The 22,640-nt window shown below is 38.7% G+C and overlaps 1 protein-coding gene across 2 annotated transcripts in view; it reads right to left on the bottom strand.

The window, feature by feature from the left end:
• The window catches only part of CAPN3 (calpain 3), a 46,469-nt gene that overhangs the window by 19,516 nt on the left and 4,313 nt on the right, over positions 1-22,640 (bottom strand). For both annotated transcript variants that reach the window (XM_079129064.1, XM_079129065.1), the window contains exons 2-5: positions 4,224-4,293; positions 3,274-3,392; positions 1,537-1,670; positions 664-832 (exon numbers count right to left, since the gene is read on the bottom strand). In XM_079129064.1, coding sequence (XP_078985190.1) covers positions 664-832; positions 1,537-1,670; positions 3,274-3,392; positions 4,224-4,293 — 492 coding nt within the window. The remainder of the gene's footprint in view (positions 1-663; positions 833-1,536; positions 1,671-3,273; positions 3,393-4,223; positions 4,294-22,640) is intronic.

Raw genomic sequence — 22,640 nt, 5'->3', positions numbered from 1 at the left:
ATGTTTATCTGTGTTATGCTAACTGGCCTTTTAAGGCCTCTTATCCATTGGGAGTGTTGTGCAAGAAGGGAGCAGAAATTAGTTTGGGCCCCTTCCTCTGAAATGGAAATTGCCAAGACTACTATGCACTGAACAGCCCTCAGGGAAGGTGTGTTTCCTGAAACTCAGGAGTCCTGGCCATGATCTGCCATCTCCTTACCCTTGGTTCCTGTATCCATCCATTCACACCACCTTCTTGCACTGAGAGGCTGATCTTGCAGATAATAATACAAAGCCCATGTTCCAAGCAGGCGATGTGGCCAAGGCCAAATGACTAGGAGGCTTTCTTAAGGAAATGACTGGTGGGCTCAGGCTCATAGTCAAGGATGAGGCCAACTTATGGGGGCAAGCTTGCACTGAGCAACCCAGACAAGACAAGCCTCCATTGACATAGGCCTCTAGATCTATTTCCATATAAATTTCAGAGTTTGGAATGTCCTTGCCCAGTTTCTTTATTGGAATTTTTAGGAACAACACTCTCTTTAAAAATTCCTAATTTTCGAAGTCAAGAATCTGTTCCTGCTTCTTAAAACGAAACATTCATTCTGTCTCACATGGAAGCTTGACATCGCTAGTAACTGAGTGAAAAGCTTCCCTGCCCTGCAACCCACACCCTAGACTTACGTCAATGGAGCAGCCCATGAGGGAACCTCTCTCAATGGCTTTCCTCATAATCTTGTACATGTCTCTGGGAGCATCCTTGATCTCAAAAAACTCTGTCACCCCTCCTGTGAAGTCCTCCATGGCCTCCGTGGTGTTCCCACCTTTCAGGGCTTCATAGGAACCATGCAGCCTTGAAGAAAGGACAAAGACCAATCTGAAGTCACAGAGTTCTAAGAAACATGACCAGGTAGCATTACCACCAGAACTTTACTCTTAAAATCCTGTGATATCCCCCAATAGCTCTATGAGCTAATGAAACAATTAATATGACTGCCTTTCTTCATAACAACAGAGCTGAACTCAAGAGGCTCAGGAACCACCTAAAGTCACAGAGAACCAGAAGCACTGGCATCGGAACCCAGCTTTTCTTTTGCTGGCTTTCTTTCCACTATAAGCTGAACCTTGAGGTAGGGCTAAGTTAAAGCCACTAGCAGTGGGGGTGGAGCTTCTAAGTTAAAAGAGTATGGCATTATGAATATGCTATAAGTGCACATGTCTGCAATGAGCTCATGAGATTGAGTCAAGTAAAATCCTGGGACCTGAGCTCCAGAGATACAATGCTCTGACCAGTGACTTGCAACACCATCAGGAAGGTAGAATTTAAAGAGTTCACTATGGAAAGCTAAAGCTAAAGATTTCTTGTACAAAACTTCGTTTCTCTTCTTAAACTTAGTGTTCTTGGAGATGTTACTGCTTGGACCTGATCTTCTTTGATTTGGGGTAACAGATGAACTCCCACAATACATATGAACATACACACAGGCATTCTGCTGTGAATGGGACTTGAGCTTACTTGCCTCTCATCCTGCCTTACATTCTATGGTACTGCCTTACTTAGCATATGCCTTCTCCAGCAGAGCACTCCAGAACTCGTTGCGGTGGTTGGATTTGGTGAAAACCAGTTGATTGTTGTATGTTGGCAGACAGTCATCAACAACCACATCCACCCAGTCTCCATAGCGCCAGAACTGCACAGAAGCATGAATCATAGAGTCATATACTCAGATTACCATTAGGACATATGCTTTTCATCCCATTCTGAGTTTGTGGTGTATGAATCTATTTCTAACTGTACTGTGAGCTTCTTGAGGGCAGGAAATAAGTTATAGACCACTTAGTCTCCTCCACAGAGTTCAGCCTAGTACTGGGTACAGTGGGTGTTCAATGAATATCTTAAGATTTGAGATTTTCATTCCCTGGCCCAGGAGGTCTGGAGCTGTGGTTGAATATGCATATTTTTAGGTGTCCCAGATGATTCTTAATCTGTAGCCAAGATTTAGAACTCCTATTCTCCTGTTATCAGTTAAGGTATTGTACTGATTTTTTTTTTTTTTTTTTTTTTTTTTTTTTTTTTTTTTTTTTAGTGATACTGAGGATTGAACCCAGGGTCACTTTACCACTGAGCTATACCTCCAGCCCTTTTTAATTTTTTGCTTTGAGTTGGAACAGTTCTCACTAAATTGCTCAGGTTGATCTCAAACTTGTGATCCTCCTGCCTTAGCCTCTGGAGTAGCTGAGATTACAAGAGTGTGCCACCATGCCTGGCTGATTTGTGTATTTCTTGGTGACAAACTGAAGAAGGCTCAAAATGGAAGAAGAAAGTGACTGAGAATATACTATAGCAGAAATATTGTCCAATCATTTCTAGATATTCTTTTTTGGACAAGTGAATTTGAACTGAAGAAGACCAAATGTGTAGTTTGATCTCCCTTCCAATGATACTTTCTCCTTTATTGAAAAAAAGACAAAAGTCTGTCTGGTCTTGTATTTATGGCCCTTTAAATATGAGACCCTTTAAATGTCAGAGTAGTTTGGTGGCACTGGGAAGACATAATTCAGGACCTGGCTGCCATGCCCATTCAGAAGCCATCAGGATGCAGAACCTGGACCTGAACACAGACCCCTTCTGAGACCTTCAGTGCTGCGGTACAAGACCAGCAGGTACATCAACTGATGACATGAGTCATCCCAGGATATTAAGGAGCTATCAGAACTGGAGACAGACTTCTTAGGACACCAGAAAGTACCAGATCTCCACATGCAGAATTCAATTTAGTTCTGGTCCAACATCAGGATTTAGTTCCATATCAAGATGATTTGGACTCAGAATGTTTCCAATGGCTGAATGGATTCTTGAATTAAGAGACTCAGTTCTGGACTAAACCAGAAGCCAGATCCCCAGATTAACTACAATTTTCTTCCAGGCTCTAGAAGAGGTGAGTGAAAGAGTTAAAGGGCAGAAAGTAAAAGGAGCTGTCGTTCATGAACCAGGAATTCTGATAAAACCCAAAGGGACCTGTGGCTTCCCAGAGCTAATGTCTCAAGGGCCTACTTGAGAAGGCCTGCTGGCAACAACACAATAGCCAGCCAGCTGGAGGGCAAAAATAGACCCCAACAGCAAACAGGATGTCTTCCAGGCATTCTGGGGGCACAGTAGAAGGTGTACGGGGAAAGGTGTGTGCGGTTGGGAGCATGGAAAGAAGCTTTTCTGAAGCTGCTGGGAAGTCAAGGCCAGGAGACCAGTGGTGTGTGCTGCAGCTGGCCCTCTTAACTACACTTTCATGACCTTACCTGGAAGTGGAAGATCCCTGCGTAGTTTTCTGTGAAACTTTGATCATGGGGTATAACTCGGAAAAGGAGCCGTTCATTCAGGGTCAGGCAGGCAATGGCTGCAAGAAACCAGCAGTCCCCTGCAGGCAAACACATGACACAGGTTTCAAGTGGGACCTGTCACTCCAGGGAAGAGAAGACCCCATCCCAGCCAGCTGCTCCACTTTGCTGAAGATTGGGGAGTCACGTGGTGCCCACTTTCCTGCTTCTAGATCAGACCTTACCAAATTATTTTCATTTAGTCTTGGATGCCCTTTTCTCTCAAGTTTTAAATTGTGCCTGCTGATGTTCTCTCTAATCTTACTTAACAGAATTTGTCTGTAACACACGTCAAATGTAATACTTCCTGAACAAGAGGCTGAGAGAGGAGGGTCTGATGGAACAGCTAACAAGCAAAAAGAAAACTGGATGCTCCTTCATATTATAAAAGTCATTTTTGTTAAAAGACTCCTTTAATATGGAGCTGTTCTGGGGCAACTTAAACAAGAGTTCCAGTTACAAACATTCTTTTTGGTAATACAGTTTTTGGGGTGTGTGTGTAAGAATTCTTCATGCTCAAGGAGCATGGTTGGTACACAGACAGTCACAGAGCTATTTTCTAAAGAAGGGGGTACAGCTAAAAGCAGAGCTTTGGTCATACTGAATGGGGTGTGTTGATGTCTTTGAGACTCTAAAAAGGGAAGCTGTAGCTGTGCCTCCTATGACACAAAGTACTAATGAGAAATGGGGCAGGACACAAAAGCAATCACCAGCATATAAGTCAATGAGCAAAAAGTAATTACTGTAAAATACTTTCAAAAATGCATTAAAAGCAAAAACACATTTTTGTCCCTTTACCTCCTGGAAAGGGACCACACCTTTTAATCACCTCTGGATCATTTGTCAAGATATGGCTGGAGAGACTTTCCTACCTAGATCTCCTTGACAGATGTCAGTCCTATTGGCTCCACCAATGATAAATCTGGGATTCTCACAAATTTCCTGTGAAACAAAAAGGAAATGACCAAGGTAAAACTAATAATAGTAGCTATTATTTGTTGAATTCTGTTATTTAGTATTGATTTGCACCCTCTATCAGGAGCTTTACACCCATCTCTCATTTAAGGCTCCAAAAAACATCCCTGTGAACTGGATACTATGTTTGTTCTTTATCAAATAAGAAAATCAAGGCTCTGAGCGGTTAAGAAACTTGTCCAAGGATACAGAGATAGTAAGTGCTAAAAGTCAGCTGCATGTCTCTCTTTCATGATTCCATAATACTCTCCAAAATGTCATACTATTTGAGTAAGGATGAACCTTGAGAGGGCAGTATCTTCCCTGCTTTGACAAAGTGACAACAGAAAGCATGGTTCTTGCTCTTTCCATACCAGAAGAAGGAATGCCAGAAGGAAAATAAAGATCTTTCTCCCCAAGATGTGGCAACATAGATATTTGAAGTCAATGTATGTGCCTACTTCCAAGGACTTGAATGCTTGGGAGGCAGAGAGTAAATTTGGTGTGAACCTCACCAGCCTCCTGGTCTGTTGGAGGGGACACATCTTTATTCAGTTTCACCCAGTAAAGCACAGGTGGCTCCAGCAATTTTTAAGTCTAGGTACTATGTTAATGTTTCACCCAACGAGGCCAACAGAGGGCACTCTTGGTTTTGTGAGCAGAGTTTTTTTTTTTTTTTTTTTACTTTTAAAAATTATAGATTCAGTGTTTTGGTTTTAACACTTTTATTCACAGCTTCAAGAATCCTTGCTATTCCTCTGCCCCATCTCTTATCCCAACAACCCAGTATATCCCAAGTGAGCTAAAAAGCTCCTGGCACTCAGGAATGGAAAGTCTTGCTTTTACCACACTACAGCTCTTCTCCTGTTGCATTAAAACTCTGAATGCAATGGAAGGATAAACCACTACCAATAACTTTTTAAAAAATTACCTCTATTTGGAGAGAGGGAATAGGTGTAGGGAATTGGAATGCAATTAAAACTCTGAACATAACCATTTGAAAATAGTTTTGACATAAAAACCATGTAAAGTTTTATATAATTAAAAGCTAGAATTAAAGAGAAGTAATATAAAAAGCAATCTGTAAAAGTTGAAAGCAAACTGAAGCAAAAGAAGCTAACTGGTGACATAAAAAGAGTTATTTCAAGTGACTTAAAATATAACTTTTTGGCTATTTATCCCTTTAGAGATGTTGCCTAAGAACAAAACCCAAAACCATAAAGAAATAAGAACTATAACAAATAATAATATTTTTATTTCAAAGCTGACATGTATATAGTAGGATAAAGCAAATGCTAATGTAATTAGTATAAAAAATAAAATGTGTAAAAGTGTAAAAGAACTAAAAACCCTACAATGCCCAAGTTGAATTGCATATATAACTTATGAATTACAAAGAAGGAAAGCAAAGGACAACAAATACTGAAACTATAATTCAAAAATCTTCCTCTTAATAAAATAATATAGTTGATACTGCATACTAAAGTAGCAAATGGAATACTAAGAATATCAACCTAGATTGACTAACATGACTAAAATATTCCAGCATATTACTAGACTTCAAAGAAAAGGGGGGAAATTTTTTTGAACATGTAGGGAAAAAGTAAGTGACATATAAGGGGAAAACCTTCTATTAGCAATTCTTTATCAGTAGCAATTCTTTAGGCCAGAAAAAAAATCAAAGCAATATATTTAAGATACTCAGAGAAAGAAAATGTGAACCAAGAATTTATATATAGTACAACTTTTTTTCAAGTGTTAAAGAGTATGGGCAAACAGGTTCCCAGTATGTAAGAATTCAGGGAATATTGTTCTCATTAACTATTCCTATGGAATATGCTAGAGAATGAGCTCCAGACAACCAGAAGAACTTGAAAGACATCAACATAGGAAGGTGGAGCACTTAATATAAAACAGCTATTTACAGAATCAAAACTAAATGATGTTTAGCACAGTATCCTTGACTGCTTGGAGGCTGAGGCAGGAGGATTGTAAGTTTGGGACCAGCCTGGGCAACTTTTGGAAAAACAGTCTCAAAAATACAATTTTAAAGAAAGGGCCGAGGTGGAACTCAGTGATACAGCATTTGCCTAGAATGTGCTCAGTTCCATTCCCAGTGCCAGGGGTGTGTAGGTGACTGGGACCTAAATGGTGGTTAAAAGGGAGAGTATATAGTATGTAATGTATTACCTCTACTGTTCAGGAAATGCACAACTACTTAAAACTATTTCACATGGGAGGAGAAAGAAGAGATCATATGAAAAAAATTCTGTTTTCAGTAACTACTTTGTAGTGATATTATTAATGTTGTTATTCTGTAGCTTAATATTTGGACAAACAAAAGTTGAGGGAATTCACTGCTAGCAGACTTGCCTTGAAAGAAACAAGTTAGTTCATTAAGGAGAAAAAAATTATATAGGTAAAAAACTTGAATTCATATAAAAAAGAAAGCATGTAGGAGAAAGAATAAGTAAAGGTAAAAGAAAACTTTTCATTTTTCTTATTGTATGTTAATTTCAGACAAAGAAGACTCCAAAATGAGAAATTATCAGAGAGAAAGAGGGCTTTATATTATGATAAAAAAACATTGTGGTGGTGGAGGGTGGCACACACTTGTAATTCCAGAGACTCCGGAGGTTGAGGCAGGAGGATCTGAAGTTAGAGGCCAGTATCAGAAACTTAGTGTGATCCTGACTTGAAATAAAAACTTAAAAAAGGCTGGGGATGTAGCTCAGTAGTTGAGTTCCAATAACACACACACACACACACACACACACACACACACACACGGACAATCAATTTTGCATGAAGACATAATTCTATATGTGTGTGTACCTAACCAGTGTGCCAAAATACATGAGACAAAAAGTGATAGAACTGAAAGGAGAAATAGACAAATCCAATATTATAGTTGGAGAATTTACCATCCCCTTTTCAGTAATTCAAGACCAAGCAGGCAGAAAATCAGTAAGAATATAGTTGGCCTGAACAACACTATCAATCAACTAGATTGAATTGATTTTAATTAGAATAGTCCATCCCAAAATGGAGAAATAAGCAGTCTTCTCCAATTTCCATGTAACACGTCATTTAAGCAGATCACATTCTGGGTCATCAAACACACCTACATCTCAACAAATTTAAAAGAACAGAAATCATACAAAGTATGTTCTCAGACCATAGTGTAATGAAATTAAAAATCAATTAAAAAAAAAAGACAGCTGAAATTATTTGGAAATTAAACAAAACACTTCTAAATAACACATAGGTCAAAGAAATTTCAAAGTAAGTTAAGATATTTAGAACTAAATGACAAATATAGTGTCACAATTTTGGGGATGAATCAAAGCAATGCTTAGAGGGAAATTTATAGCATTTAATGCATATATGATAAAAGAAGTAGGATCTAAAATCAGTAATATTCTACCTTAGAAAAGAAGAGAAATTCAAGCCTAAAGCAAGAAATTCAAGCCTAAAGAGGAAGAAAAATAAATTTAGGAGCTATAGCTCAGTAGGGAGAGTGCTTGCCTTGAATGCACAAGGCCCGGGGTTCAATCCCCAACACCACACACACACACACACACACACACACACACACACACAAAAGAAATTTAAAAACTAGAGCAGAGATCAGTGAAATAAAAAACAAGAAAACAATAGAAAGTTAATGAAAGCAACAGTTTTTGGAAGGATCAATAAAACTGATGAAACTCTAGCATGTTAAACAAGAAAAGAAGAGAAGATGTAATTTACTAACATAAAAAGTGGACACGTTAGGAATCCTATGGACAATCCCACACCACTAATCTGATAATTTAGATGATATAGATACATTTTTTGAAAGATACAAACTACCAAAACTCACACAAGGAGAAATAGATCATCTGAACAGGAGTATACCTCTCAAAGGGACAATAACTAATAACTTCCCAAAATGAAAAGCACCAGAATTAAATGGCTTCACTGGTGAATTCTACCAGATATTTAAGGAAGAAATGGTATCAATTCTGCACAATATTTTCCATGAAATAGAAGCAGAGGGTTCATTTTTTATGACTCATTTGATGAATCTAGCTTTACCCTAATGCCCAAGCCCATTTAAAATCAAAAACTCACAACTCTTACCCAAGTAGAAATAGAGAACTTCCGTGACTTGGCAAAGAACATTCACTTTTGCAAAGAATAACTAAAACTTCATACTAAAAGTGAGAAACTAGATGCTTTCCTCCTAAGACCAGTAACAAGGCAAGATGTCCCCCTTTACTACTCCTATTCAACATCATACTCGATATTCTAGCTGATGCAATAAGAAAAGGAAATGAAAGATATACAGATTAAAATAAAAAATAAACTGTCTTTATTCACAGATTCCATTGTCTATATAGAATATCCCAAATGATCACACACATACACACACACACACATATACACACACAAACAACAACAAAAGAAAACCCACTGAGAACTAATAAGCAAGTGTAGCCTAGGTGAAGGTTATAAAGTTAGTATATGAACATCAATGGCTTTCATAGATACCAGCAATAAGCAATTGGAATTTGAAATTTGAAACAATCCATTTACATGACCACATTAGGTGTTCAGTTCTAACAATGAACTCATGTTTACCTTCATGTAGACATAGATGGTTATACCGAGAAACATTTATAGCTAAGTGTATATGTTTGAGTACATGCATGAGTATCTCATTTTTCTCTATCAGCTGAGGGTCAGTAGCAATGATCAAAACTAGCAACCAACCCTGGTTTCTAATACCATTTTCCAATAAAAGAAACAAGTGTTCCTAGGAGAAATGACTGATTTAAGACTGGGGCAGGAAATAAACCAGATGAGCCTGGAGTTTCTTATAGTGGTAGAATGTAAGGGAGTGCTCAAGAATAAAACTGCACAACAAGGGTATATGAAATTAACACAGGAACCAACTGAGAACTCCCAGTGGTCACAGCTGGAACAATGAGCAACAAAATAAGGCAGTATTGGATTATAACCCAAAATGAAAAATAAATACCCACGAGTCCAAACTGATAAAAATAAGTGATAGAACAAGTTAATGGAGAGAACAGACAAAGCTCTCAGACAGAATTATTCCCAATAATTTATAGAGATCCTCTGCCCTCAAGCAGGTGGAGTATAACTTCCATTTGTTAAGTGTGGCTTTGTGTTAAGGATCTTGCTTCTGAAGAGTATGGTAAGGAAAAAGAGGAGGGAATAGGAGCTTTACAGTAGAGAAAGCTGACAAACCATTTCCGTCAAGTTAAAGCTCACCATCAACAATGATGAGGTGTGTTTCAGCCTGTGACCTTGATAGATACCTAATGAGATGAGAATGGCACGTTACCTCCATGGACCCATAAGTCTAATCAGGAGAAAAAGAACAGAGAAATGCCAGTTGGTGGATATTTTTCACAATACCTGACCAGTACTCTTTAAAACTGTGAAGATATAGAAACAAAGTGAGTTTGAGAGATTGTGACCGATAAGAGGAAATAAGGAGACAGCACCACCAAATATACTGTATCTTGGGTGGAATCTCTGAATAGAAAAACGCATGCAAAAACTAAGGAAATCTGAACAAAGCAGGGTCTTCAGTTCTAACAATGTGTCACTATTGTTATTGTAATGAATGTGCAATACTACTCTCAGATGTCAATAATAGAGAAACTGGGTGCAAGGTACAGAGGACTTTGATTCTCCACAGAAACCACCTTCCAAGACCCCCAGTGTATGCTCGAAACTGTGGATAGTTTCTAACTCTAAATATACTGTTTTTCCCTATATATACATGACTATGATAAAGTTTAATTTATAAAGTAGGCACAATAACAACAATAACTAACAATAAAACAGAATAATTATAACAATATACTGCAATGAAAGTTATTTAACTTAAGATTTATTTCTGGAATTTACCACTTAATAATTTCAGTCCACATTTGATTACAGGTAACTGAAATCACAGAAAGCAAAATTGAAGATAAGGAAGAATACTGTATATGGAAACTCTGTACTTTCTCCACAATTTTTCTGCAAGTCTAAAACTGTTCTAAAATTTAAAGTTTATTTTAATAACACATTAAAATATGTCAATTATTTTTTTCATACACTCAAGTGAATTCATCTGCGGGATTGCACACACACACACACTGCCTTAGAACCCTCGGGTTTAGAGTTCTTTGCCTACTTCTAAATGCAGGAACCCTTTAGGGATTTTAGGCACCTCCTTGCAGGAAGAAAGGCTTTACCCTATGTGCCCCTAAGCACTTTGACCTACTCCTGCTAACACAAATGGGCTCTTCAGATGCCCAACAATAAGGTAACCAGGAGAAAACTGCTTCACCCTGGAAGGAGTCTGGCTGGTCAGCATGAATCTTTCTGTTTAAACAGCAGTAACATCTCACTAATGAGCCAGGCTTAGATTAAAAGTTAAAGGTCAGTCTCCAGCCTCCCATTATCTTTAGTGTTCAAAACCTTGCATGGAACTCTCCCTGAAGCTGTGAGGCTCAGTACTCTTAACCACTCCACTCTCCCAGCCCTCAACTCCTGCTTTCTAGAAGAGCCAGGATGGTCAAATATAGCTTATAATCTCACTGCAAATTTAAGACAATGTATTAGCTGTCTTAAAAAATATTTATAGTCTCAAAAGAAAGAAAAAAATTTTAATTAAAAAAATTAAAAATTAAAATAAATATTCACAGTCTCGGGAGCCTATGAAGTATTATAACAATCTGTAGCTCAAGAATAGAAAATAACACCTCCAGTTTCAGAGGAAGCAGGAGGGTATTTGGGGGCATGCAGGTAAGGAAAGCCTTCATAAGCCACTTTCTCAGAAGGGTTTAGGGTCCGTGGCTTCAGGTTTTGAACCACTTGACCTCCTGTTCCCCAAGAGCTGTCTCCTGAATCCGTGTCCCTTTCATCCCTACCTTTGGCCTTTTCCACATGATGGCCTTCATCTTGGTTTTCTGGCTCAGCTCATGAGAGCCCAGAGCCTGTACACCTGCTGGGAAGACACGGTCTTCAAAGAGGCACTTCTGAGCCAGGCACCGTTGTTTGAGAACGACAAAATCCTGCCCCTCAAATTTGAGGGGCTGTGCGACAGTGCCCTCGCCATTTCTCCTGTCCCTTTCTCGGATCACGCGATCACAGAAGAATCCTGGCAGCAGGTAAGGCATGGTGACCGCTCAGGGAGAGGAACTGGGCCTTCACTGCGGCCTCTCTCCTGCTGCACCCTCAGCCCAGGCCTAATCCTCTCGTGAATGGCCCAGAGCCTATATAGCTCCTCCACCCTCAGCAGCGCGATGCAAATGAACACAGCCCAGAGAAAGGCCGTGATCAGAGTCAGCAGCTTTGGCTGGAGGCCCCTGAGTCCACGGTCTAGGGGCAACACCATGCGAGTCAGAGAGGGAGCCAGGGAGGGGAGAGAGAGAGCCAGAGATGGCCCCAGGACAGACCACAAAGGCTTGTAGACCTTACCGGCATCTCCAACAGCCTTGCTGAGACTCTTTCTTTAAAAAAAGAAAATATAGTTACAGAGAGGCTTACCCTGCCTCAGCAAAAGGCATTCATGCCTTTGACACTGGCGGTCAATGGGATATAGCATGGGGCCTTCTAAACATGCTGTATACACTAATCCTATACAGGCTGCTGAATGCATAGGAGGAATCTGCTTCAAGCCATTGTCTGAGGGTAATGAAGCCTCCATTCTCCTGATGTCCCTGCCCCACCCGACTCCCAAAGACCTTGACTAGCCATTTAGGGACTCTAATCTGTGAGAAGGATCCAGAGGGGAAGTAACTGTACCTCAGATGAAAGTCTCTGTTACAGTAGACCCCAGTGGCAGAGAACAGACATCCATGATGCAAATTTAAATTCAGGACCTGTGGGGCAAGAACGTGGTGGACAGGGAAGGAAGATAAATGTGTTGGAATTATATTCTCAAGAAAGCTTGGCTTTTTCTAAGTTTCACCTTGCTTAAATGGGCAATGCTTTCGAAAAAATAAACAAAATTGATAAATCTTTAGCCACACTAACAAAGAGAAGACGAGAGAAAACCCAAATCACTAAAATTCGGAATGAACAAGGAAATATCACAACAGACACGATTGAAATACAAAACATAATTAGAAGCTATTTTGAAAACCTGTACTCCAACAAAACAGAAAATTTTGAAGACATCAACAGGTTTCTAGAGACATATGAATTGCCTAAACTGAACGAGGAGGACATACACAATTTAAATAGACCAATTTCAAGTAATGAAATAGAAGAAGTCATCAAAAGCCTACCAACAAAGAAAAGTCCGGGACCAGATGGGTTCTCAGCCGAGTTCTACAAAACCTTTAAAGAAGAGCTCATTCCAATACTTCTCAAAGTATTCCATGAAATAGAAGAGGAAGGAACCCTCCCAAACTCATTCTATGAAGCCAATATCACACTGATACCTAAACCAGACAGAGACACATCGAGGAAAGAAAATTTCAGACCAATATCCTTAATGAACATCAACGCAAAAATTCTCAACAAAATTTTAGCAAATCGCATACAAAAATATATTAAAAAGATAGTGCACCATGATCAAGTGGGTTTCATCCCAGGGATGCAAGGTTGGTTCAACATCAGGAAATCAATAAATGTCATTCACCATATCAATAGACTTAAAGTCAAGAATCACATGATTATTTCAATAGATGCAGAAAAAGCATTTGATAAAATATAGCACCCCTTCATGCTCAAAACACTAGAAAAAATAGGGATAGTGGGAACATTCCTTAACATTGTAAAGGCCATCTATGCTAAACCCATGGCTAATATCATTCTAAATGGTGAAAAACTGAAAGCATTCCCCCTAAAAACTGGAACAAGGCAGGGATGCCCTCTTTCACCACTTCTATTCAATATCGTCCTTGAAACTCTAGCCAGAGCAATTAGACAGACCAAAGAAATTAAAGGGATACGAATAGGAAAGGAAGAACTCAAACTATTCCTATTTGCTGATGATATGATTATATACTTAGAGGAACCAGGAAATTCCATCAGAAAACTTTTAGAACTCATAAGTGAATTCAGTAAAGTAGCGGGATGTAAGATCAATGCACATAAATCTAATGCATTTTTATACATAAGTGATGAATCTTTTGAAAGAATAATTAGGAAAACTACCCCATTCACAATAGCCTCGAAAAAAATAAAATACTTGGGAATCAATCTCACAAAAGAGGTGAAAGACCTCTACAATGAGAACTACAGAACACTAAGGAAAGAAATTAAAGAACACCTTAGAAGATGGAAAGATCGCCCATGTTCTTGGATAAGAAGAATTAATATTGTCAAAATGGCCATACTACCTAAAGTGCTATACAGATTCAGTGTAATTCCAATTAAAATCCCAATGACATACCTTACAGAAATAGAGCAAGCAATTATGAAATTCATCTGGAAGAATAAGAAACCCAGAATAGCTAAAGCAATCCTTAGCAGAAAGAGCGAAGCAGGGGGTATTGCAATACCAGATCTTCAACTCTACTACAAAGCAATAGTAATAAAAACGACATGGTATTGGTACCAAAATAGAAAAGTAGATCAATGGTACGGAATAGAGGACACGGACACAAACCCAAATAAATACAATTTTCTCATACTAGACAAAGGTGCCAAAAATATGCAATGGAGAAAAGATAGCCTCTTCAACAAATGGTGCTGGGAGAATTGGACATCCATATGCAACAGAATGAAACTAAGTCCATATCTCTCACGGTGCACGAAACTAAACTCAAAATGGATTAAGGACCTCGGAATCAGACCAGAGACCCTGCAGATTATAGAAGAAAAAGTAGGTCCAGATCTTCAACATGTTGGCTTAGGATCCGACTTCCTCAACAGGACTCCCATAGCACAAGAAATAAAAGCAAGAATCAATAACTGGGATAGATTCAAACTAAAAAGCTTTCACTCAGCAAAGGAAACTATCATCAATGCGAAGAAAGAGCCTACAGAGTGGGAGAATATCTTTGCCAATCATACTTCAGATAGAGCACTAATCTCCAGAATCTATAAAGAACTCAAAAAACTCTACACCAAGAATGCAAATAACCCAGTCGACAAATGGGCTAAGGAAATGAACAGACATTTCACAGAAGATCTATAAGCAATCAACAAACATATGGAAAAATGTTCAACCTCTCTAGTAATAAGAGAAATGCAAATCAAAACTACCTTAAGATTCTATCTCACCCCAATTAGAATGGAGATTATCAAGAATACAAGCAACAACAGGTGTTGGCGAGGATGTGGGGAGAAAAGTACACTCATATATTGCTGGTGGGGCTGCAAATTAGTGCAGCCACTCTGGAAAGCAGTGTGGAGATTCCTTAGAAAACTTGGAATGGAACCACCATTTGACCCAGCTATCCCACTCCTTGGCCTATACCCAAAGGACTTAAAATCAGCATACTACAGAGATATAGCCACATCAATGTTCATAGTTGCTCAATTCACAATAGCCAGATTGTGGAACCAACCTAGATGCCCTTCAATTGGTGAATGGATAGAGAAACTGTGGTATATATATACAATGGAATATTACTCAGCTATAAAGAATGATAAAATTATGGCATTTGCAGGCAAATGGATGAAATTGGAGAATATCATGCTAAGTGAGATAAGCCAATCTCAAAAAACCAAAGGACAAATGATCTCGCTGATAAGTGGATAATGACACATAATGGGGGGTGGGAGTGGTTAGTGTTAGGGTTAGAGTTAGGGTTAGGGAGGGGGCAAGAATGGAGGAAGGACTGTATAGAGGGAAAAGAGGGGTGGGAGGGGTGGGAGGGGTGGGGGAAGGGAAAAAATAACAGAATGAATCAAACAACATTACCCTATGTAAATTTATGATTACATAAATGGTACGCCTTTACTCCGTGTACAAACAGAGAAACAACATGTATCCCATTTGTTTACAATTAAAAAAAAAAAACAAAAAAACCCCACCCTGGGGCTGACTGCCTGGTCATGTTCAGGCTCCAGTCCTTCTAGCTGGCGACCCTGGGAAAGCAGAAAAGGAATATGAAAAGTACCTCTTCATGGGGTAGTCACAGGAATGAAATGAGATAGCATATGGGAAACACTACAGCCAAACTCGGTTGTTGTATATGGTCTGTTTCTGTTGTTATTTTACTGTTGATAGAACTAACTTTTGCTGTATAATGTCTTTTATATTAACTAGGAGCCCTATAAATTAACTGTCTTATTATTTAATAGATAAGCTAAAATTGCAACAGCCAAATAAACAGAATAAAAGTGCTAAAAAAAAAAAAAAATGGGCAATGCTAATGTGACAGCAGGAAGTTGAAGTGGGTGGTAACTCAAGTCTGGCAGGACACCCACTGGATGGTGCTCAGTTTCCTTGTCTGTTCATTGGTCCCCATTGCCTTCCTCTGCTCTGTGCTTCTCAACATGTGGTCTTTGAACTACCACCCTCAGAATCACCTGTGATGCCAATTTAAAATGCAGATTCTCAGGGCCCATCCTCAGAATTCAGATAACTCAGGTATTCAAGTAGGTGTCTAAGACTTTGCATTTTAAATAGGCTCATTAGGAGTTTCTTGTGTCCACTAAAGTTTGAAGCCACGATTTTAGCATTATAGGGTACTGTGTAATAGCTCAAAATAATTTGTGAGGTCAGTTCTTTTAAGAAACATTTTTAGGGCTGGGGATATAGCTCAGCAGTAGAGAGCTTGCCTTGCAAGCACAAAGCCCTGCATTTGATCTCAAGTGCTGCAAAAACAAAAACTAAATAAAAATAATAAAAATAATTTATTTTTTCAATTTATACATGAACAGAGTCTTAAATAATCAAATGATAATACAAGAAGAACACAGAGAACTAGCAATCTTTTGCCCTTATTCTTTCCATTGCCAAATCCTTCTCCTCAGAGGAAGTCACATTTAATTCTAATTTTAGATTTCAGCTATTGCAGTTTCTAAGGTCAATAGTTGTTAACATTTGCCACCTTTGTTTGCCTACCTATGTATTTGTATTTACAGATTTTGTTTCTTTTGCTGAAACATATGAAAGAATATTGCAGTTATGATACTTTTTATCTATAAATATTTAATTATACTTTGGATACAGCAGGCATCTCCTTAGGACAAGAATATCCTCCTACTAACCACAATACCATTACCACTAAGAAAGTTAAAAATCATTCTGTGATATTTTCCAAGATAAATCCAAATCCATGTGTTAATTTCTTCAGTCATTCCCTCAGTGCCTTTTTTTTTTTTTTTTTTTTTTTTTTTTTTGGTACCAGGGATTGAACTCTGGGGCACTTAACTAATGAGCTACATCCCCAACCCCTTTTTGTATTCCATTAGAGACAGCATCTCGCTGAGTTGCTTAGGGCCTTGCTAAGTTGCCGAGGCTGGCTTTGAACATGCTATACTCCTGCCTCAGCCTCCCGAGCTGCTTACAGGTGTGTGCCACTGCACCCCACCCTCAGTGCCTTTTATTATACCCTGCCCCTGAGAATTGAACCCCCAGGGCCACTCTACCACTGAGTTACATCCCCCACCCTTTTTATTTTTTATTTTGAGTTGCTGAGGCTGGCTTTGAACTTGTGATCCTCCTGCATTAGACTCCTAAATCACTGGGATTATAGGTATGTGCCACAGTGACTAGTTTGCCCAGTTTTAAAATTGTTTTTTAGGAATTTTTGTGCGTGTGTATATTGCTGGGCATTGAACCCAGGGTCACTTTACCATTGAGTTACATCCTTATCTCTTAAAAAAAATTATTTTTGAGACAGGGTCTCACTAAATTGCCGAGGCTGGTCTGAAATATGCAGTCCTCCAGTTTTAGCCTTCTGAGTCTCTGGGATTACAGGTGTGTGCCACTGTGCCTGACCTGCTTTTGTTTGTTTGTTTTTGGTACCAGGGATTGAACTCACTGAGCCACATCTTCAGCCCATTTTATTTTTAATTTTGAGACAGGCTCTCACTAAATTGCTTAGGGCCTTCATAAGTTGCTGTGGCTGGCTTTGAACCTGCAGTCCTCCCATCTCAGCCTCCTGAGTCTCTGGGATTACACTGTGCCTGGCCTGCTTTTGTTTTTTGAACCAGAATCCAATTAAAGCTCAGATATCAAAATTCAATAATTAAATAGTTGGATCAGGTGCTGTTGAAGTAAGAATTAATGTACCAGAAGCTAGATGAGAAGAAATCACCTAGAATACCATATACAGAATAGAAGAAATAGGAAAGTGAAAAAAAGAGGAAATGGTGAGATGGTGTCATTAAGATATATGCAGGATAGAGAAAGGCAAATTCAGCTTTGCATCTAATTTGAGTTCCAGAAGAAGATAATAGGAAGTATGCAGGGAATAACAATCTAGGAGCTTTTTAGAATTGGTTAGTGATTCCAATCTTCAGATTCAGGTATCACAATGAATCTTAAGCAGGAAAGATATAAAGAAATATGTTTGGATGCAATATAGTGGCATTGTAGAATACCACAGAAGATCTTTGCCTCGTGTGGAATCTAGGAAGGCATGAAAAGCAACAAACTGAAGAAGAGGAAGGGGATCAAAGGGAAGGGAGAGGGGAGGGCAGCGAAGGGAATGGGGGTGGATATGATCAAAGCATGTTATTTGCATGTAAAGTATGCCACAATGAAAGCCATTATTTTTTAGAAAATAATTTTGTAATTGCAGATGGACAGCATGACTTTATTTTTTTTATTTTTATGTGATACTGAGGATCAAGCCCAGTGCCTCACACATGCTAGGTAAGTGCGCTGCCACTGAGCTACAGCCCCATTCTGAAACCCATTATTCTGGATAATTAAAATGCACTAATGAAAAAAAAAAAAAAAGGAAAAGGAAAATTATTCTAGAAAGAAAATTCTAAGACACAAGAAGGAATGGTAAGCAAAGAAATTGGTAAATATATAAAACTAAGCAAATATTGACTGGATTAAAAATTATAATTTCTCATGTTTAAGATTGGAAAATCAAGATAGAACTAAAATGGTGCATAGCAATGGCATGCTACTCAGAGCACTTAAAGTGCTCTGCAGTCCTCATGCTACTTAGGAGAATTACAAAGTTATTGATTGGTTTCAGACTTTGTTAAGACAGAGTATGCATGGTAACATTTTTAGGGATACCACTGAAAAAACTATAAATTTGGAATTAGAAAAAAAAAAGAATGAGAGAAAACACAAACTGAATTTTTAAAAAAGGATAGGAAAGGATTGGGGTTGCGGTTCAGTGGAAGAACATTTGCCTAGCATGTGTGAGGCACTGGGTTCAATTCTTAGCACCACACATAAATAAATTAATTAAATAAAGGTCCATCAACAACTAGGAAAAAAAAAAGATAGGAAGAGTAAAAAGGGAACATTTAAAAAGAAATACATGGGGCTGGGGTTGTGGCTTAGTGGTAGAGTGCTTGCCTGGCATGTGTGAGGCACTGGGTTCGATCCTCAGCACCACATAAAAATAAACAAATAAAATAAAGGTATTGTGTCCATCTACAACTAAAAAATATTAAAAAAAGAAATACACATAGAAAGCAGAGAGTTAAGATGACAGAAACAAATTCAAAATATATCAATATTCATCATGAATTTAAATGAATTAAAATCTCCAGTGAACAAAGGTTTCAGACAGGATTTTTAAAGAAAATTTTAAGCAATTAGTAAGAAACATACCCAAGGAATTAGAATACAAAAATGTTAAAAGTAAGAGAATAAGAACATATTTCACATAAAAATGTACCCTAAAAGTTGTATGCCTATGTTAATATTAACAAAATTTAGTTTAAAACAAAACAAAAACCCCAAAACTTTATTAGAGAGCATCTCTACAAATTCCTAGAAAAATTAAAATCAGTGACTCAAGAAGAAAACAATTTCATATGACTCCACAATTATTAAAAAGGTTGTATCAGTAGATTTAAAAATTACCTTTAAAGAAAACACTGGCAATATTCTATCAAATATAAAAGAAACCCTTAGTTTTAATCATATACAATCTTTTTCAGAAAACAGAAAAAAGAATATTCCCCACTCACTTTATGAGACTAGTATAAGCTTGATACCAAATTAGACAGCACAAGAAAAGGAAGAGTAAGCTAATCTTACTAATGAGCATAGATACAGAAACGTAAACAAAAGATTAGTAAACCAAGATGTAATGTGTTAAAAAAATGGACAAATGACTCTATTAAAAAACAAGACATTAACAAGTGTTTCATGGATAGCAAATTAACCAGTATTTAATAAGTGTTTAATAAATAGACAAAAGATGCTGTGCCTGTTCATAACAAGGAAAATGTATATTTTCCTATGCTCCTTGGTCATTTCTGCTCACCCCTCCCATTTTCCTCTATACAGCTGAGTCATTTCAGCTTGTTCATCATGGTGTCTAGATATATGTCCCTATTATGACCCTCAGGAGGAGCTGCTGTTTTGTGGGATATAAGGAGACAGTCCTAAAGTTTAGAGAATTGCCACTTTCACACTTTCAGTGTACAGGGCCCTCCCCACCACTATCCCTGGTATGATACTATAATGATCTCTGCTGAGTAGAGAGAAGGCTGGCTCTCAACTGGATAACTCTTTTGCCTATTCATTACATCATCACCGCTTATTGATTCATTGTGCTAAGCATGTCATGTGTATAGTATCTCATTTAATTCCCACAACAACCCTAATGAAGGTAGGAATTTTCATTTGCTTTTCACAGATGGGAAAACTGAGCCCTAGGACTGGTCAGTAGCTTGCCGGAAGTCAGGGTTAATTGGTGGGGCTAGAATTTGCGTTTGGTTTGTCTGACTTTAATTAGCTTGTGCCCTTCATCCCTGGGCTGTCTGTGCTGGTGGTAGTTGCTACCTTACCTTGAGCACTTAGGACTTTATGGATGCCAACTCAAAACACCTACAAGATGAGGATTTTCTTCACAATAGGAGGGAAAAGTGAAACTTGGAACATTTATGTGACCGAGTAGTGGCAGAGCTGGTGTTTAGACTGGGTCTGACTGTTTTAAATCTCTGCTCTGAACAATGCCCCAGTTCTTGCTCTTTGTGGCTAGTACAGTGATCTGCCTTCTTTTTCAACTAACAGAACATGACAGGTTAAAGCAAATCATAAGCAAACCTTGTTGCCAAGCCAGCTTCACTGAAATTAATGGTTTCCCTGGGAGGAGCAGTGATTGAGCCCCAGGCCCTAGGATTGGAGGATTCCTGGCGCACAGACTAGATTTCTCTGCAATTCAGCTCCTTCTCTCTCATCTCTCATTGGCATGGAATATTGTTATTTAGTGCCAACCTAGGATTTCTTCTTTTCAGCATTGAGTAATGCAGGTCAAGTGATCTCTCTGACTGGGAATCTACACAGGATATGTTCATTTTAGCTCTCCAGTGTGCAATGGGACACACTGGAGAGCTCATGACAGCAGGAGACCTCCCCACGTTGGCAGAAAACTTCCATATGATGTGATAGCCAAGTGTGTAGAGTGCTTAGAATTTTCCACAGCTCTGAGCAAATCCAGAAATTACCACAAAAGCACCTCCAGTACTGATTTTGGGGTTACAAATGAATTTTATTGAGCAGGTGAATTGCAATTACGGAATCTGCAAATAATGAGCACTGACTGTATGGATCACAGCAATAATATCCACAGTACTAGAAAAAGCATACCTCTGGGGTAAAGTTAGAGGAGTTTTGTGACTATTTGATCTGAAGCAACTAAAGGAGGGATGACATACTTCAAGAACAAGGAGGAGTACTGTATAGAGGAATCAGTCGATTCTCTTTCACTGTCTTCTGGGTCTGAGCCAGTTGCAATCTGAAGAGCTCTGGCTAGAAATAAAGATGACCTTTCAATGGTGAAAGTTAAGAAGTTAAAGGTTACAAAGGAGAGGAGGCATCCTTTTCCCTTCACATCAGGAAAGAAAGCTGTTTTTCTAGAATTGTTGAAAGCAGTAGCTCCTAGACAGTTTGCTCTTATGATCTATAAGAATTAACAGCAGGCAGGACATGGTGGTGCAAGTTTGTAATCCCAGTAGTTTGGGAGGTTGAGGCAGGAGAATTGTGAGTTAAAGCCAGTCTCAACAACTTAGTGAGGCCCTAAGCAACTTAGTGAGATCCTCTCTCTAAATAAAATACAAAAAAGGGCTGTGGATGTGGCTCAGTGGTTAAGCCCCCCTGGGTTCAATTCTGGTGCTAAAAAAAAAAAAAAGAATTAATAGCAGTTTTTATACTATATGGCTGGTGCTGTGGAGTACAGAATACTCTGCTAAACATTCTGATAGTAATTATTTAAACTTGAAAGTTGGACAAAAACAGTAAAATAAGTGTCAACTTCTCTTAAATGGACTGCTTCCCACATGTTAGTAGGGGCCCTGGACTTCTTTGGAAATTTAAACATGTCCTGAACCCTCACTTCATAGCCTGCAAGAGGGCAGAGCCTCCTCCCTTCTTCCCTCCAGATCTCAGGGAGCGCCTGGAAGTTTCCTTCTTTTTGCTTCTTTCTCTTTCCACACTCCTGTGCTTTCTACACCCTGACTTCCAGGCACATTAGCTCAGTTCTGCCTGTGTAAATCAAGATACAGAGTAAATCTCTGCTCTTTAACACAAAGTTACCTGCCTTAGGCATATCACAAGTTAGTCAGTAGAGAAGTCTGTGAGGAGAAGGCCAGCATCTGCCCTTTTGCTTCCCCCACTCAACTTCCATTTCAGTTCTAGCTCTCCTAAATTAAACCAGCAAATTTTCTTTTCTTTTTTTTTCCCCTAGAAAACATTCATGTCTCTCCATCCTGGAGAAAGTACTCTTTGTATAATTATAAGAATACTTCTAATTTTCCCTTATGGTAAATCCTTTTGCTCTTTTTATTTTTTTATTTTTTGGTACTGGGGAGATTAAACCCAGGAGTGCTTGACCACTGAGCTATATCCCCAGCCCCCTCCCTTTTGCTGTTAAAGAAGTAGAATGTTTTCTCTATGTTAAGAATTTATAGAGAATAGGCACATTTGGCTAAATATGTCTCAAGAACCAAAGGAAATTCTGTAGCAGTAATGAGACCTAACATCAAAAGTATAATAATATCAATCCCCCACCCCAACCCCAGGGTAACACAATCCTGAGATCAGGGAGAAGTTGGTACTGCCTGAAGATCCAGATGGGAGGAGGCAAAGACCAGGTCATATAGAAGGCAGCAAAAGCCAGCTGGTGTGGTTGGATCCATGCTAATAGGCAGCATGGAAGAAAGAAATTGAATGGGAAAAGTAAGATGGGAAGGGCAGAACTGTGAGTTAGTTAAGT

The sequence above is a fragment of the Sciurus vulgaris genome, assembly GCF_902686455.1.
Source record: "Sciurus vulgaris genome assembly, chromosome: 2".
NCBI lineage: Eukaryota > Metazoa > Chordata > Mammalia > Rodentia > Sciuridae > Sciurus > Sciurus vulgaris.
Note: the sequence above shows the minus strand (reverse complement) of the source record. Positions and strands in the feature narration are given on the sequence as shown.